The 18,063-nt window shown below is 37.0% G+C and overlaps 1 protein-coding gene across 7 annotated transcripts in view; it reads left to right on the top strand.

The window, feature by feature from the left end:
* SLC4A7 (solute carrier family 4 member 7) overlaps positions 1 to 18,063 on the top strand; it is a 110,813-nt gene that overhangs the window by 26,270 nt on the left and 66,480 nt on the right. For all 7 annotated transcript variants that reach the window (XM_033212857.1, XM_033212856.1, XM_033212851.1 and 4 more), the window contains exons 2-3: positions 5,372 to 5,453; positions 9,014 to 9,160. In XM_033212857.1, the coding sequence (XP_033068748.1) occupies positions 5,372 to 5,453; positions 9,014 to 9,160 (229 nt within the window). The remainder of the gene's footprint in view (positions 1 to 5,371; positions 5,454 to 9,013; positions 9,161 to 18,063) is intronic.

Here is an 18,063-nt window from a genome sequence, read left to right as displayed (position 1 = left end):
GCTCTAATACCCGGTGAACACATACATTCCAAACAAGTGAGAGGTCCATTCAAAGTGCATAGTAGACAAATGAATTTTGATGTAACAATGTATAAAATGTTCATTTGGAATGGTTTCAGATTCTACCTTGGAACTAACTTTTAAGAAACAATATACTTGTTAAGTTTGATGAAGTATCAAGGAGGAATGTCCATAACCACCTGAAGAGAATATTGAAATATGCCTCCCCTTTCCAGCAGAATATCTGTGTGAATCGGGATTTTTAAATGTGCTTTAACCAAGGGCAGATCACATCAGATTGACTGTAGAAGTAGATAATGAGAATCCAGTTGTCTTCTATTAAGTTAGATAATTGAAGAGATTTGTAAAAATGTAAAACAGAGGTATTCCTTTTAAGTTTTGTCTTGTTTTTGAAAAGTTATTTTCATTACAATGTTATGTATATTAACATGTAATGGCTTTATTATGGTTTAAGTAATTCTGAATAAGTACTTTGAAGTTTTCTGTTTTAATCCTGATATGGAAACTTGTATAAACAAAGGCCCTTTGAGGTCTTCAGGAATTTTTAAGAATGTAGAGAATCCCAAGTCCAGTAGTTAGAGGGGTGCTACTTTTTTTTTTTCTAGCTATTGTCCATATTAATACTGTGTTTTTTGGTTAAAATGATAATTATAAACCATACTCTCACAGGTCCATCCACATATATTCTTAGAGTATACACTCTTGTATAACATTGCAGAAAGGTTTTAGTTGAAAACGGATTGCTGCATTCCTCTTGGTATTTTTACTTATAACTAAATGTATATATTACTTTCCAAATCTGTTATGCTGTGACCCTGTGTAAGTTGTAGTTATTAGCTTGTAAGATTAGGTAATTTAGAACACGGTGATTGGCTGTACCATAAAAGTAACTTAGAAGAGTTCATCTCTGCAAAGCACAGTGACCTAAATCAGATATGTGCTCACTGTCCCTGGAATCTTCAAGGGACTTACTGCATTACATCATCAGAAACAAGGCATTTCTATATTACTATGGAAAGATTTCGTCTGGAGAAGAAGTTACCTGTATGTACCTAATTATGATCTTGTCTTTTATTTACAAACAAATTTGAATCAGAGTTTAATAGTGAAGCTTAAAGAAATGTCAGGCTTATTAGCACTGGCTTAGAATAGTATCATCCTCTGTGTCCTTGGGTGTGGAAGTCATCTGTTGAAGAGTAATTCCTTGTGTAAAGTTAAAAATATTTGTAGCATCTTTATTCTTCTATAAAACGAACTCTTTGGTTAGTTAATATTACTTGAATGAGTCTTTAAAAATTATTTGGTTAACATATTAGGAAAGCACTTTATCTTAATGGTTAAGTATGTTTTGAAGCTAAAGTGTTTGATAACTATGAAATTACTCCATATGGTTAATCATAATTTATGGGAGGCATTACTTTATACTATAGTCATATGTCTTATGTAATGGAAAAATTAATTTGTGACGGGGATCGCTGATGGCTGTTTTAATGGATTTTTGTAAACCTCAGGGTATCAAAAGGATATTAGACTAGATTTACAGTATACTTTAAAGGAATCTTTTAACATCTTTTTTCCCTAATACTTTGCCTTTGGCATGTTAAGTGTTGTTTTTGATTGACTAACAAAAATATAAATTGTGGGTTTTGCTTTTTCAGGCAAGATAAATAACTATGAGAGGAATTAGTAAAATATGAAGGCATAAATCTGTTTCTAACAAAACTAGATTTGATTTTGCTGGAGTTTGCATGTTGAGTTGAATTTTGATTTTATAATGTGTTGATGCTGGGTTTTTAAATTTATGAACTAGGTTTTGTTTTTTTGTTTTTTTTGAGACAAGGTCTCATTCTGTTGCCCAGGCTAGAGTGCAGTGGCACTCTTTGCGCTCACTGCAACCTCCACTACCTGGGTTCAAGCCAAGTAACTGGAATTAAAGGCATGCTCTACTGCATTCAGCTAATTTTTGTGTTTTTAGTAGAGACAGGGTTTCGCCATGTTGGCGGGGCTGGTCTTGAACTCCTGACCTCAAGGGATCTGCCTGCTTCGGCCTCCCAAAGGCTGCCCTCCAGCCTGGGCGACAGAATGAGACTCTGTCTCCAAAAAAAAAAAAAAAAATTTAGTTATGCAAGTTACACAGGAAAAAATTCTTATTGAAAACCGAAATGATAACAAGAAATTAATATTCTAACTTGGCTTCCATTCAAACCCGGTTCCCTTTCCAGAAACGAGGAGTTAAGAATTTGGTGTGGATCCCATCAAGCCTTTTCTGCTGCTTTTTACTTACTACAAATAAATACATATGAAAACATGTCTATGGAAATAAAATTTTGGTTTAGTCTTGTAAATATTTTTAACATAAACTTGATCTTATTCACTACAATGTGCTTTTGCACTAAACGAATATCTTTGAGACTTTTTCTTACCAGGACATACAGATCTACTTCCATTTTTTTTTGGATCTGGTTTCTCAAACTGTTTCCTAGCACTCCTTGGTTTGAGATTGTGTCCTTACTGTTGGCACACATTTTTGTTTCATTTTTTTAAATATTGGAAACAATGCCTCAATGAAAATGAAAGTCCAGAGAAGTTGAACTTTCTCTTGCCCAAGACTTCACAGACAGTATGTAGTGGGAGCAGCCTGTGTAGACCATGAGATGATGTGCTCTTTTTTTTTTTTTTTTTAAACATGTCGTGTTTGGTACATGTGGGAGCATTTATCTATGATAGATATTTAGAGGTCAAAGGGTATGTGTATTTTAAATAAGTATAGTAAAATATTTATAAGTATTGTGAGATTATATAACTTAAGCTGTTTTTGAGTCCTTTTTGTTGTTATTTGAAGGTGAGAGTTAATTGTTTTGCTTCATATTCTGGCAATTGTGCAACCTAAATGAAAGTTTGGAATGGGAGCAGTTAATCCCTTTTAGAATAGGCAGTATGCTACCTCTTAGGATACAACTTCTGTGCCTTTTTACTTAGGAGAGCTTATCTTTTGTACCTGTGCATGTTCAGAGACTAAATGACATGAAGTCATTGGAACATGTAGCTAAAGATTTTAGAATATGACTTGGTTGATGGATGGAAATTATTATTCATTCTTGCACTTTTGGGGTTTGGTTTGGTTTCCTACTTTGACTTTTCCTTGTTGCTGAGGAAGTGAACGCTGTAAAGAGACTTGATTAATTTGTCTGTCTCATTTTTTATTAAAAAAAATTTTTTTTTTCTTTCTTGAGACGGAGTCTTGCTTTGTCTCCCAGGCTGGGATGCTGTGAAGTGGTCTTGGCTGACTGCAACTTCTGCCTCCTGGGTTCAAGCGATTCTCCTGCCTCAGCCTCCTGAGTAGCTGGGGTTACAGGCGCCTGCCACCACGCCTGGCTAATTTTTTCGGTTTTAGTAGGGATGGGGTTTTGCCACATTGGCCAGGCTGATGTCCAACTCCTGACCTCAGGTGATCCACCAACCTCGGCCTCCCAAAGTATTGGGATTACAGATGTGAGCCACCGCCCCTAGCCTTAGGTTTCTTTTTAATTAAAAATTGTATTAGATAAATGGAGATGGGGTTCTTGCTATGTTGTCCAGGCTGATCTCAAACTCCTGGACTCAAGTGATACTCCTACTTCAGCCTCCCAAAGTATTGGGATTTCAGGTGTGAACCACCACACCCAGCCCATCTTCTTAGTCCATTGTTTGAAATTGTCTCATGGTCTACATGGCCTGCTCCCACTCCTTTAAATATGGAACTATAGCAAGTCATTTAATATCTGTTACCTATATTAAATTGAAGAATCATTCAGAGTTGTATACATGTATCTCCTGATATCCAAATGTATTTGATTTACAGTTTGGATATCTAGCCTTTAGAAAGTAAATTTGGATATCAAAAGATCTGCATTTTCTTAATATACTGTGTCCTGTTCTGAGTTTTGGGTAAGTAAGTAGTGGTAGTTTGGATAGCAAGGAATTTATTTAAAAATTTAATCAAATAGTTCAGTTCCTGAGTTTACTTACTGAGAATTTGGACACTGAGGGTTTCCATAGCAGCAACAGTTGTATCTCAATTTACTTTGTATACATTGTGAAAAAGTGTGGAAGTGCCTGGCCAGCTCTGGTAGAGGTCAGCAAGGGTTTCCCTGCATAGCTCCAGTAGCCCCTTGCTGAGCATGGGTCCAGAGCAAGCTGTAGCTGGTCTGGCTAGAAACCAGGACTAGATTTCGAAAACTTTTTTTTTTTTTTTTTTAGGCAGAGTTTCACTCTTGTTGCCCAGGCTGGAGTGCAATGGTACGATCTTGGCTCACCAAAACCTCTACCTCCCGGGTTCAAGCAATTCTCCTGCCTCAGCCTCCTGAGTAGCTGAGATTACAGGCACGCACCACCACACCCACTAATTTTGTATTTTTAGTGGAGACAGGGTTTCTCCATGTTGGTCAGGCTGGTCTCCAACTCCAACCTCAGGTGATCCGCCCACCTTGGCCTCCCAAAGTGATGCAGTTACAGGTGTGAGCAACCTCTCCTGGCTTCAAAGACTTTTTGAGGGAAGGGTATTTGTTATTCTCTCTCTAACAGTGGCATGGAGTCTTGTGCATAATAAGTTAATAATAAGTAGTTAATGATGATTAGAATGTCCTTTTGAAAGTTATTGCAAGTTAAGAAGGGAAGTTAAAGCTAAAATTTTATCCTTTTAAAAATAGCCTCTACAACATTTTATAATAAATATGTTTAGTCTTTTTGTTGAACTGAAAAGAACAAAATTATGAAGGTGGGATTTCCACAACTGAAGCTAGAATTTCCCTAGAGGTTAAATTTTGGCATGAATTTTACTTTAGGGGAAAAGAAAAAGTTCTTTTAACTTTTGTTAGCTCTTGATTAATCAGTTAAAGTGGTACTACATGTTGAGTCTGCTCATTTTTGACAATTTTATGTTTGACCATAATTCAATCCAGTGTAACTGTTTCCTGTTATTTAGGAGACTTAAGAGCAAAGATCAAGAAAGAAAGCATTCCATGTTGACATCTAAGGATTCCCCTCACATCACATTTTCTTTAATCTCTGACCCTGGAAGGTCTGTCTTTTGAGGATGAAATGAGTATATTACCAGTTATTTAGTATTTGCATGGAAAACCATTTAAAAATCTTTGCCATTTCACTTCTTACTATGGGACTTTTGAATGGTCTTCTGTGGATTTAAAAAGCCTATAAACATAATTTTAAAAGAATGCAGTTAGCTGTAATGAGTTCAATTATTTGAGAGAAAGCAATCTGTTTTATATTTTGTTGCCATTTCAAAGGATGCATATAATAGGTCCTCAATAGATTGTTATCTCATGAGTCAATGAGAATGATTTGTTTTTAGGGTCCTGATGAAGAAGCTGTTGTGGATCTTGGCAAAACTAGCTCAACTGTGAACACCAAGTTTGAAAAAGAAGAACTAGAAAGTAAGTTGATTTAAAATAGCTTACTTTGCTTAGCAGAATAAATTACTAATTAATGTTTGTAAGTATCCTTTTAAGTTTTACCTAGTATTTGTTGAGTTTTTTTGTTATTGTTGTAAGGTAAAGCATACATTTAGAAGAGTGCCACTTGAAAGTATTGGCAAAAGATAGAGTTCAGAATGCTTTTCAAAATTTAGTGATGGTTATCATTAATTACCTTAACTTGGAAAACTGAAAGGACACAGTCACAAAATTAGTTAACTCTTTTATTTTTTTCATTTCTAGCAGGCTGAATAATTTGTGTTATGAGTACACTAGAGTGCCAGACTAATAAACGACAGTTATCATTTGTTGTCATCTCAGCATTCATTTTATAGGTGTTACATTAGCCTTTTAAAATGTTGCAATAACCTCTGCATAGAGTTGTAGAGCGACTGAGTTACTTGCCCATCTTTCTTCCTTAGACAGGAAGAAGTCCTGGCAAATGGTTTCTTTTCTTTTGAAAGTAATTTTAGATTTACACAGTAGCTGCAAAGAAAGCACATAGTTCCTCCGTACACTTCACCCAATTTCTACTAATGTTAACATTTTGCGCAGCCATCATACATTTGTGTAAATGAAGAAATTAGCATTGGTTAATTACTAATTAGAATCTGACTAATTACTAGGTTACTGTTAAACCACAGATTTTATTTAGGCTTCACTAGTTTTTCCACTAATGGCCTTTTTCTGTTCTAGGATTCAATTGATCCAGTTTAGGATCTGTAATAGTACATTTAGTTACAGGTCTCCTCAGTCTCCTAATCTATACCAGTTTCTCATTCTTTTTTTGTTTTTCATGACCTTGACATTTTTGAAGAGTAATGGTTAGATATTTTGTACAGTGTTTCTCAGTTTGGGTTTAGTATGATGTTATGGCATGAATAGGTGGAGGTTATGGATATTTGGGAAGCATACTACAGAAGTAACGTTCCCTTTTCAGTGCACCATATCTGTGTGTGATATCAACATGACTTACTATTGATGATGTTAACCATGAACACATGGTTGAGGTGGTGTTCATGGCAAATATTTTGATAGACATTTTTGGGGGATGTTTTTAGGAACTATATCCTTAAGTTAAACTCTTTTGTGAGAGTTAGTACTATATTGAGTTATTAATTGTTTATTTAAAAAAAGAGAAACAAAGTTTCATTTATGTTGTAAATGTTTTCATTTATATTGTAAGATTTTTTTTTTTTTAACTCTAAAAGTTGTTTTTTCTTTTTAACTCTAAAAATTGGCTGTAAGAGTCTAGGCTTGTTAGGGTTTCCAAAAAGAACCTCAGTTATCTAGAAGCTTATTGTTAGATCCTGTGAATTATAGGAGCTAGGGAGGTTAAAATTTTTAGCAGTAATTTTACTAATTCAAATGTACAGTAATATATTTAATGTTTAATGTCAACCCTCACCTATACATAACCTGGATGTTCCTTCGCTTCCTTTGGTTATCACAGGCACTAAGCTCTGCATACTTTGTGCACATCTATCAGTTTGGTATCAAGTTTGAGGGATAGATTAAGTTTATCTAAGAGAGTTTGAGTAAATACAGTCTTGATAGAATAAAGTAAGGGCAGAAGAAAAAGGAAAGAAAAAGGAAAAAATTACAACAGGACACTAGAGGCAATTGTAAAAGAAGAAAGCACAATAAACCTTAATCTGCCAATCTTTGGATTCTAGTGTGTTTTTATTTATTTTATCTAGTCTTTCTAAACTGCACACTCATAGCATTTATTTTTATCTTGGTGCATTGGGGCTTCTGTGCCAAGACCCATTAGTACTAATTGGAAGAACAACTTTGTAATTCCCAGGGCAGTGATGGGAATTTGACTCTTTAAGTTCCACTTTTCTTTATGTTCTGAAGGAAATAGTTTCATTAAAATAAAATTGAGTTTTGTTATATTTATTTCTTATTACTTTTTAATTGAGATTCACATAATACAAAATTGACCATTTTAAAGTATACAATTTTTTTAATGTGTTCACTATATTATGCAACCAATACCACTGTCTAATTCTCAAAACATATCTATAATTCCAAAAGGAAACCCTGTATAAATTAGCTTTTACATTTGGAATTTTTGTTTTATGGTAGTTGAGATTTAATTCCATAGACATTTATCGAGTACTTACCATGTGCTAGGCTGAGTACTGGAGATGTTTAAACAAATCATTTTAGTTAAATATGTTTTGTTACGTTGTCCCTCTTTTAATTTAAAAGGTGATTATTTACTTTATGAGATTAATATATTGGCAGCTGAAATAAGATGTCAGAGTATCACATTTTTCAGCCTCACCTGGGGACATGAGTGTCGGGTGACTCAAATTTTATACTGCTCTGTGCCTGTCTGAAAAATGGCATGAAATCTCGATAAGTATTGATTTTGTGGTTACAAGTAAATGTTAGTGAGTCAGCAACTTCGCAAATATGGAGTGCCATGAATAAGGAGGATCAACTGTACTTTCAAATCACATATAAAGATGGCAGTCCTAAGTTTCTTGAAGTACCTATTTTCTGACCATCTTATGGAATTTTTTAGGAAAAGAATGTCATTAATCATTTGTATTTCAGCCTATTAACCTTTTAAATTGTGTACATAGTTGCAGATTAGTTGACCTTATACTTCACATCCCTCTTCACTGAACACTCATTTGATATTTGACATAGTGCTCCTAGCTCTGTGGTTTTCCTGATTCAGTTTCATCTAGTGGGCAAAAGCAGAGACTGCCTTTCATAACTATTTTGTTGTTATACTGCAAAGTTAGGATAATGCAATATCAGTGGTAGCTTTTTCTAGTTTAAAAGCGTACAATAACTTTACTTACTGCTTTTTTATCTAAACTGACAGTTTCTACCCTTTAGTTGGATTATTTACATTTAATGTGGCTCTCAGTAATTTGGACTTTATTTTTATTTTGGTCTTTATTGATTTTTTTAAAACTAAAAAGTAAATAAATATTTGTAAATATTTATATGTTATATTTATTATAAAATATTTGTTATTAAAATGTGTCTGTTAAGGACCTCTACTAAGTGTGGTTGGCCATAAATGTAGATGGAATAAATATATGTCTACATAGTATGATTTCAGGTGGGCTAAGCTCTTCCTTCTTAAGATATCTTTTTAAGCCGGGCGCGGTGGCTTACGCCTGTAATCTCAGCACTTTGGTAGGCTGAGGTGGGCGGATCATGAGATCAGGAGTTCAAGACCAGCCTGACCAACATGGTGAAACCCTGTCTCTACTAAAAATACAAAAACAAACAAACAAACAAAAGATATCTTTTTAGATGTGCAAATACTTACATAAGTGATTTGTAGATTTAGTGTAATCATCTGTTAGTGATATTAGCCCTGGGCATAATATTCTGTGTAGTGCTTTGTAAAATTAGAGAAATAACTGGAGACCACCATTGTTAATTACGTGAACTTATATTCTTTATCAGAGTAGATTTTGGAGTACTTTGTATATATCACTTTTTTCTCTTTTGGAAAGCTAGTAATATGTTTCTGAACCTTTTAATAGGTCATAGAGCTGTATATATTGGTGTTCACGTCCCATTTAGTAAAGAGAGTCGTCGGCGTCATAGGCATCGCGGACACAAACATCACCACCGGAGAAGAAAAGATAAAGAATCAGATAAAGAAGATGGACGGGAATCTCCTTCTTACGGTAAGAGAAAACAATTCTTCTTAGCAGTTTAAAGTTCCTATTTTCCTGGAAAGTATTTTCTTTTAATTGAATATTTTCTTTTAAAAATTGTGTGTGCAGTAATGTAGTCACATTGTATACATTGGGGAATAACAATTGAAGTAAGAATTTTTTTTTATATAAGAAAAATCTTTATAGGTCAAGATCTCTTTGGTATAAATGAAAAAAATAAAGGACTTTGTTTTCTTCATTGTATCCCATCCTTGGAATTGTAAAAGTTATGCCTAGTCACTTAGGCTCAAATTTAGTAGTGTTTCATTTTCTTTCCTCTACTGTATATTTAATTACTTACATATGCAGTGGATAGACATTGGGAATGCTGAGGCTGTCATGGAAGTGATTAAAGTTTTTTTCCTTTTTCTTTTTTTTTTGAGATGGAGTCTTGCTCTGTCACCCAGGCTAGGCGGGAGTGCAGTGGTAACGATCTCGGCTCACTGCAACGTCTACCTCCAAGGTTTAAGCGATTCTTGCGCCTCAGCCTTCCAAGTAGCTGGCATTACAGGCACACACCACCATGCCTGGCTAATTTTTATATTTTTAGTAGAGATGGGGTTTCACCATGTTGGCCAGACTGGTCTTGAACTCCTGACCTCAAGTGATCCACTTGCCTCAGCTTCCCAAAGTGCTGGGATTACAGGTGTGAGTCACCATGTCTGGCTGTTTTTTTCCTTCTTACACCACAGTTTTGGCCAGAAGATTTTATCCACTAGGCTGGATTACTTGGTTTTCTGTGCAAAAAAGAGTACTCTTATTGGATAATATTAGTTATATAAAAGGACAGGGTTTTTTTGTTTGTTACTTGAAAGCAGAGAAATTAGTGGTACCAATAGAAATCAGAAAGAAAAACAGGGACAAGACTGTTATCTGATGATAAGCATAGATAGCTATGTTTTAAGTGGCCCTGAGAGTGGGAAAGGAGAGAGCCAAAAAAAAAAAAAAAAAAGGCTGTAAAACCTGAGGAGGATTCTTAGACATTATAATTAGTTGGCATACAGGGCATTATTAGTATAAGGCCATCTGTACATCCTGGGTCCTAGTGTGTGCTTTCTAGCAAAGAAAGCTATGTGAGCCACATCCTATAGGCACTCACGTGCTACGACATCCTATAGGCACTCACGTGCTACGCTATAAGAAAGTTTTTGTGAAAAGGCAAAGAAAAAAATTACTATGTATAATATAGTTACTACATGAACATAAGAAAGAAAATGCTGATGGCATAGTAAAATCTAAAGTGCAAATTATGTGTCTAAACATTCTATTAAGCCCTAGACAAATGGTCTTATATTTAACCATCTTAGTATTTTTAATATATAACCATCTTAGCATATTATTTTATTTTATTTTATTTTATTTTTTTTTGAGACGGAGTCTGGCTCTTTTGCCCAGGCTGGAGTGCGGTGGCCGGATCTCAGCTCACTGCAAGCTCCGCCTCCCAGGTTCACGCCATTCTCCTGCCTCCGCCTCCCAAGTAGCTGGGACTACAGGCACCCGCCTCGTCGCCCAGCTAGTTTTTTGTATTCTTTAGTAGAGACGGGGTTTCACCGTATTAGCCAGGATGGTCTCGATCTCCTGACCTTGTGATCCGCCCATCTCGGCCTCCCAAAGTGCTGGGATTACAGGCTTGAGCCACCGCGCCCGGCCATCTTAGCATTTTAAAAATACAGATGTTAAATTCATTTTATAGATCAGGAAACTTCAGCCCAGCAAGACTGACAGGAATCTATTAAACTCTACTAGGCCGGGCTCAGTGGCTTACGCTTGTAATCCCAGTACTTTGGGAGGCTGAGGCGGGTGGATCACGAGGTCAGGAGTTCAAGACCTGCCTGGCCAACATGGTGAAACCTCGTCTCTACTAAAAATACAAAAAAGAAAAAGTTAGCTGGGCATGGTGGTGGGCACCTGTAATCCCAGATATTCGGGAGGCTGAGGCAGAGAATTGCTTGAACCTGGGAGGCAGAGGTTGTAGTGAGCAGAGATCGTGCCACTGCACTCTAGCCTGGGTGACAGAGCGAGACTCCGTTTCAAAAAAAACCAAGAAACTCTACTAAGAGATACTGATGACCTAGTAAATCTAGTAAATATAATACTAAGTGGTCATGTAGCTAGCAAAGGAAAAACAAACACTGAATTTAGAAAGGGTCACTAGTGAACTTTTTTTGGTGATACTAAGTAATTTAGAGGTAAAAAATACTTAAACAGTAAAAAACTGTGCTATACATTGCAGCCATTCAGTTTAGGATATCCTGGGTTCTTCTGTGAGTGAATGGATCAGTATGCTTCTCTTATTCATACTGAGTTAAAAAGGCACACAGTATTTTTATGGACAGAAATGTTGTTACTTAACTCTTAGATATGTTCACCTAAGTATGTGGTTTGATGTTTTAAACTAGGATATGGGATTAAAAGTGTAAGTATAGGGGCTTCAAAAATAGATTATAATGAATAAAATATTTGACTTTTCAAAGGAATAACTATTCCTAGAAAAGATTTATGTCCCTGAAGTTTTTAACTACCAATTTGTATCCGAGAAAGTGCTAAAAATGAAGTCTTTTCGTTTTGGCTCTCTAAAGGGATTACACAGGACTTTGCTTCTAAACAGGATGGAATAACAGGGATTAAATTTTCTCCCCATTTTATTTTAATAATTATTCCTATTTGGGGGCTGTTTTCCATTGCATTTTCCTTTAGCTTTATTGAGATATAATTAACAAATAAAATTTGTATACATTTAAGGTGTACAGTATTATTTATATATATATGCACACATATACATTGTTAAATGATTATCACAATCAAGTTAATTAACACATCCTTAACCTCATATAGTTGCCTTTTACTGTGTATAGTGAGAACACACACAACTAAAGTCTACTCTCAGCACATTTCAAGGGTACAATACATTTTTTTCTTTTCTTTTTTCTTTTCTTTCTTTTTTTTGAGACTGAGCCTTTCTCTTTCGCCCAGGCTGGAGTGCGGTGGTGCGATCTTAGCTCACTGCAACCTCCGCCTCCCAGGTTCAGGCGATTCTCCTGCCTCAGCCTCCCAAGTAGCTGGGATTACAGGTGCCATCCACCACGCATGGCTAATTTTTTTGTTTTTTTTGGTAATTTTAGTAGAGACAGGATTTCATCATGTTGGTCAGGCTGACCTCAAGTGATCCGCCTGCCTCAGCCTCCCAAAGTGCTGGGATTACAGGCGTGAGCCACTGTGCTCCGCCATTACAATATTATTAACTATAGTCATCATGTTGTACATTATTAGATCCCCAGAATTCATTTTTCTAATAACTGAAAGTTTGTAACTGCCATGCCATTTAAAGTAGTTGGAAAACCAGATAAAATGTATGAAACAGTAGTTTTAAGACATTGTACAAAAAGCAGCACAGGACTTTGATTTCTGAGAAGGGAGAAGCAAGTGAGAGAATAGATGACCTGAGCTTATTGCCCAGAGACAGTTTCCAGGCCACAGCACAGGGAGGGGAACCCAAACAGAGCCTAGAGTTGAGGAGCATAGATTGGAATTTGGGGAGGTCAAAGAGGCTAGAATTTGAGGTGTACAGTTCAAGAGAGCAGAGAATACTCAAGAGTTCCAAAGAGCTGAAGAAGGATCCTTTTGAGTGTTTGGCTGATCACTGGTCTAGCCATGTGTGAGAGGAAACTTACCTGTGGCCTGGGAAAAACCTCCCAGAAAATAGTAGTAGGCTAAGCAGTTTCTGTACTTTCACACAAGACTGTGAATAGTTTGTGTTCCTTTCAGCCACAGTGGAAAGACTTTGACATATACAGGGTATTGGATAGAGTTCTCAGGAGGCTCTGGCCTTAGTAGTGTCTAGATTAGTTTTACACTAAAGACTGCAGTGAATCTGCTTTAAAAATTCTTAAAGGCAGGTCTTGAAAGAATTAAGTTTAACTGTATGCCAAGGCAAAGTATTACACTACTAAAAGAAAGAAGATAAAATCTGTCACCTGACCATGTTAAATTCCCAATACCTGGAATCCAAAAATTATCAGGGATATAAAGAAGCAGGAAAGTATGAGCCAAAACCAGGAGAAAAATAAATTAATAAGACAGATCCAGAAATGGCAGAGTTGATTGAATTAGAAAATAAGAATGTTAAAGCAACTATAATAAATGTGCTCAAAAGGATAGAGAAGAATATGATTGTGTTAAAGAGAGCTATTGAAAATCGGAGGAAGCCCCAAATGGAAATTCTAGAGAGGAAAAAATACAATATCTGAAATGGAAAACACACTGGATAGGATTAACTGAAGATTTGCTACAGCAGGAAAAAAAAGTAATCAGTGGTTTTGAAGACAGTGATGGCAACTATCCAAAATGAAACACAGAGAATGAACTGACTGAAAAAGAATGAAGGGAGCATCAGTAACGTGTGGGACAATATCATGTAGTCTAACATGTATGACTGGAATCCCAGAAAGGAAGGTATCAGAAAAGATACTTGAAAAAATTATAGTTGAAGAATTTGCAAACTTAATGAAAACATTGAACTCATAGATCCAAGGAGCTGAACAAAATCCAAGAAGAAACATAAAGAAAACATATAATGGCTCATAAGAATTAGATAGCCAGAATCAGAATGTAATAAGCCTGAATGTGTATGCATATAACAACAGGTGCAGAATACATGATAAAATTGGAAATAGATCAATCCACAATTAGAGTTGGAGATTTTAGCTCTCCTCTTTAACAGATCTCCTCTTTAACAGAATACAAACAGAATATTAATAAGGATATGGAAGACCTGAATAACACTGCCCAACCAGATTGATACTGACATTTATAAAACACTTCACCCAAGGACAGCAGAATACATCCTCTACAAGTGCAAATGGAATATTTACCAAGATCATATTCTAGTCCATAAAAAAAGTCTCAGTATAATTTAAAAGAAGTGAAAGTATGTTCTCTGATTACAATAGAATTAAATTAGAAATGTCATCAAGAAGAATTCCTAGGTATTTGGAAATTGAAGAAAATACTTCTCAATAATCATGGGTTAAAGAAATAATCACAACAGAAATTAGAAAATATTTTGAACTCATTGAAAATGAAAATAGTATAGGCAGGTAACTGAGATAGATTTTTGCCAAGTAAGGACAGTTCTGATGTGTACACGATTTATACATGGTACTGTGCACAGTGAGGACTGTCTAACATTCAAATTTGTTAGATGTATCTAAAGCAGTACTTTAGAGAAAAATTTGTAGCATTTAATCCTCAGATTAGTACAGAAGAAAAGTTGAAATCAGTGACTTAAACTTCTAGCCTAAGAAACTAAGGAAAAAAAAATAGGGCAAATTGTAAGGAGAAGATGGGAAACAAAATTGAAGGAGAATGAATAAAGTAAAAATCAGAAAAAAACAATAGCAGACCTCAATCAGAGCTAAATCTGGTATGTTGAAAAAAGATTATTAAAATTGATAACTCTAAAGCTAGATTGATCAGAGGACAAAAAGCCCCCACAAATGACCAGTATTAGAAAATTTCAGTATACATACATCCCTCAGAAATTAGAAAACTAATTAAGGGCTGGTCGCGGTGGCTCACACCTGTAATTCCACCACTTTGAGAGGCCGAAGCGGACGGATCACTTGAGGTTAGGAGTTTGAGACCAGCCTGGCCAACATGGTGACCACGTCTCTACTAAAAATAAAAAATCAGCCGGGAGTGTTGGTGCGCGCCTGTAGTCCCAGCTACTGGAAGGCTGAGACAGGAGAATCGCTTGAACCTGGGAAGCGCAGGTTGTAGTGACCTGAGATCTTACCACTGCACTCCAGCCTGGGTGACAGAGGGAAACTCCACCTCACAAAAAGAAAGAAAGAAAGAAAGAAAGAAAAACTATCCAGAGCGGTGGCTAATGCCTGTAATCATAGTGAGACAGCCAAGTAAAAACAGCTCCCAAGACAATCTGCGAGCACTGGAAAGATGGGGTGCAGCAGTGAAAAGTTTGCCCATTTGCAGAGGGAAACAGCCTGGCCCCTCCTGTTCCTGGATAGTAATCAGGAATTCAGTTGGTGAGGAGGACAGCCTGTTAGCAGGACTCCTTTCAAAGTGTCTGCATGCCTGATCTTTCCCTGCCATATGACAAGAACCCGGTTTTGTCTACAACACCAGCACTTCGGGAGGCCAGGGCAGGCGGATTGCTTGAGCTCAGGGGTTTGAGACCAGCCTGGGCAACACAGTGAAACCCTGGTCTCTACCAAAAACATGAAAATTAGCCAGGCGTGCCTGTTATCCCAGCTGAGGCACGAGAATCGCTTGAACCCAAGAGGCAGAAGCTAGTGAGCTGAACTTGCGCCTCTGCACTCCATCCTGGGAGTGAGACGCAGTCTAAAAAAAATAAAAAAAAAATTTAAAAAGTGAGCCGTAGTTGTTGACGTCACGTTTTTATGTTTTTGGAAGGATAAAACCCATTTGGGAGTTGTTTATATGAATATAAAGTATAGAGGGATACATAGGTTAGTCTGTGTTTCAACAAAGATCATGTTTCTCTAAAGATATACAAGGTCTATTCAATATAATATTTAATATAAAAGATAACTGATATAATTCATTAAGGGTGAAATATTAGGGACATTTTAGTCCATTCTTCAAAACTACAATCAGTGCTGGGAGTGGTGGCTCACGCTTGTAATCCCAGAACTTTGGGAGGCCGAGGCAGGTGGATCACCTGAGATCAGGAGTTCAAGAACAGCCTGGCCAATGTGGTGAAACCCTGTCTCTACTAAAAATAACTAGCCAAGTATGATGGCACATGCCTGTAATCCCCGCTACTCGGGAGGCTGAGGCAGGAGAATCGCTTGAACCTGGGAGGCGGAGATTGCAGTAAGCCGAGATCGTGTCACTGCACTCCAGCCTGGGTGACAGAGTGAGATTCCCTCTCAAAAAAAAAAAAAAAAAAGCAAACTAATAAGAAATATTATGGATGGCTTTGTGGCAACTAAATTGATAATTTAGATGAAATGGGCAAGTTCCTCTAAGAATATAAACTACCAAGCAGAAATGCATTAAAGAAGCCCAGACATGTTGACGCATGCCTGTAATTTCAACACTGGGAGACTGAGGCAGGAGGATTGCTTGAAGCCAGGAGTTCAAGACCAGCCTAGGCAGCAAAACAAAACCCTGTCACAACAAAAAATAAAAAATTACCCGAGTGTGGTGATGTGCATCTCCCCAACTGCTGGGGAGGCTGAGGCGGATTGATACCTTTAGCCCAGGAGTTTTGAGGCCACAGTGAGCTATGCTTGTGTGACTGCACTCCAGCCTGGGCAATAGATAACCATCTCTTAAAAAAAATAAGTAAATAAAAAAAGGAAGAAATGGATTAAAGACATTAAATTTGTGGTCTAAAACTTTCTGACAATGAAAATTTACTCTCAGATGGCATCAAGGATGAAATAAAACAAACTTAAGAAAGAAATAATAGAGACTTTGCTGGAAGATGTAAGAGGAGGGAACACTTCTCAGTTTTGTTAATGAATCCAGCATTACCCTGATAGCAAAACTAATCAGGGATATTACAGGAAAAATACAGCTATGGACAAAATATTTTTGCGCATATGGATTAGAAAATCCCTAACAAAATTACAACATTTGCATCCAGCAATGTTTAAAAAGGATAATACATCATGGGAGTGGTAGGCTGAGTAATGGACTGCAAGATATTCATCTCCTAAACTCTTGAACCTGTGAATGTTACCTTATATGGCAAAGAGGACTTTGCAGATGTGATTAGGTTAATTTTTTTTGTTATAAATTTTTTTGAGACGGAGTCTCGCTCTTATTACCCAGGCTGGAGTGCGATGATGCGATCTTGGCTCACTGCAACCTCTGCGTCTCGGGTTCAATTGATTCTCCTGCTTCAGCCTCCCAAGTAGCTAGGATTACAGGCCTGCGCCATTATGGCTGGCTAATTTTTGTATTTTTAGTAGAGACAGAGTTTCACCATATTGGCCAGGCTGATCTCAAATTCCCGATCTCAGGTGGTTCACCCACCTTGGCCTCCCAGAGTGGCTGGGATTACAGGTGTGAGTCACTGTATCTGGCCTAATTTTTTTTTATTTGTTTTTGTTTTTATTTTTGAGATGGAGTCTTGCTATATCACCTAGGCTGGAGAGTACAGTGGCATGATCATGGCTCATTGCAGCCTCTGCCTCCTGGGTTCAAGTGATACTTCTGCCTCAGCCTCCTGAGTAGCTGGGATTACAGGTGCGTACCACCATGCCCGGCTAATTTTTGTATTTTTCGTAGAGATGGGTTTTCACCATGTTGGCTAGGCTGGTCTGGAACTCCTGACCTCAGGTGATCCACCTGCCTCGGCCTCCCAAAGTGCTGGGATTACAACTGTGAGTCACCATGCCTGGCCAGGTTAAGAATTTTGGAGTGGGAATATTATCCTGGATTATGCAGGTTGGCCTGATATAGTCACAGGGATCCTTAGTAAGTGGAGTCAGAAGATCAGACTGGATATAGATGTGACAGAAAGAAGCAAGTGGCTACAGTGATGTCAGGAAGGGATCCTGACCCCAGGAATGTAAGCTGCCTTCAGAAGCTGGAAAAGATAAGGGAATTTGATTTTCCTAGAGCCTCCAGAAGGAACCAGCCCTGCCAACACCATGATTTTAGCCCTCATTTTGGACTTCTGGTATCCAGAACTGTAAGAGAATAAATTTGTATTATTTAATCCACCAGGTTTGTAGATTGAATTTGTTACTAGCATGATGGCCAAGCTGGAAACGTAAGGTTGGTTTAAAACTTAAACATCTGTCAATGTAACTAAGTAATCTCATTAACAATACAAAGTTTCTCGAAAAGCAATACAACCATCTAAATAGGTTCAAAGT

Source organism: Trachypithecus francoisi, unplaced genomic scaffold, assembly GCF_009764315.1.
Source record: "Trachypithecus francoisi isolate TF-2019V2 unplaced genomic scaffold, Tfra_2.0 Lachesis_group0, whole genome shotgun sequence".
In the NCBI taxonomy this organism is placed as follows: domain Eukaryota; kingdom Metazoa; phylum Chordata; class Mammalia; order Primates; family Cercopithecidae; genus Trachypithecus; species Trachypithecus francoisi.
The sequence above is the reverse complement of the archived record's forward strand: the minus strand, read 5'-3'. Positions and strand labels throughout refer to the sequence as shown.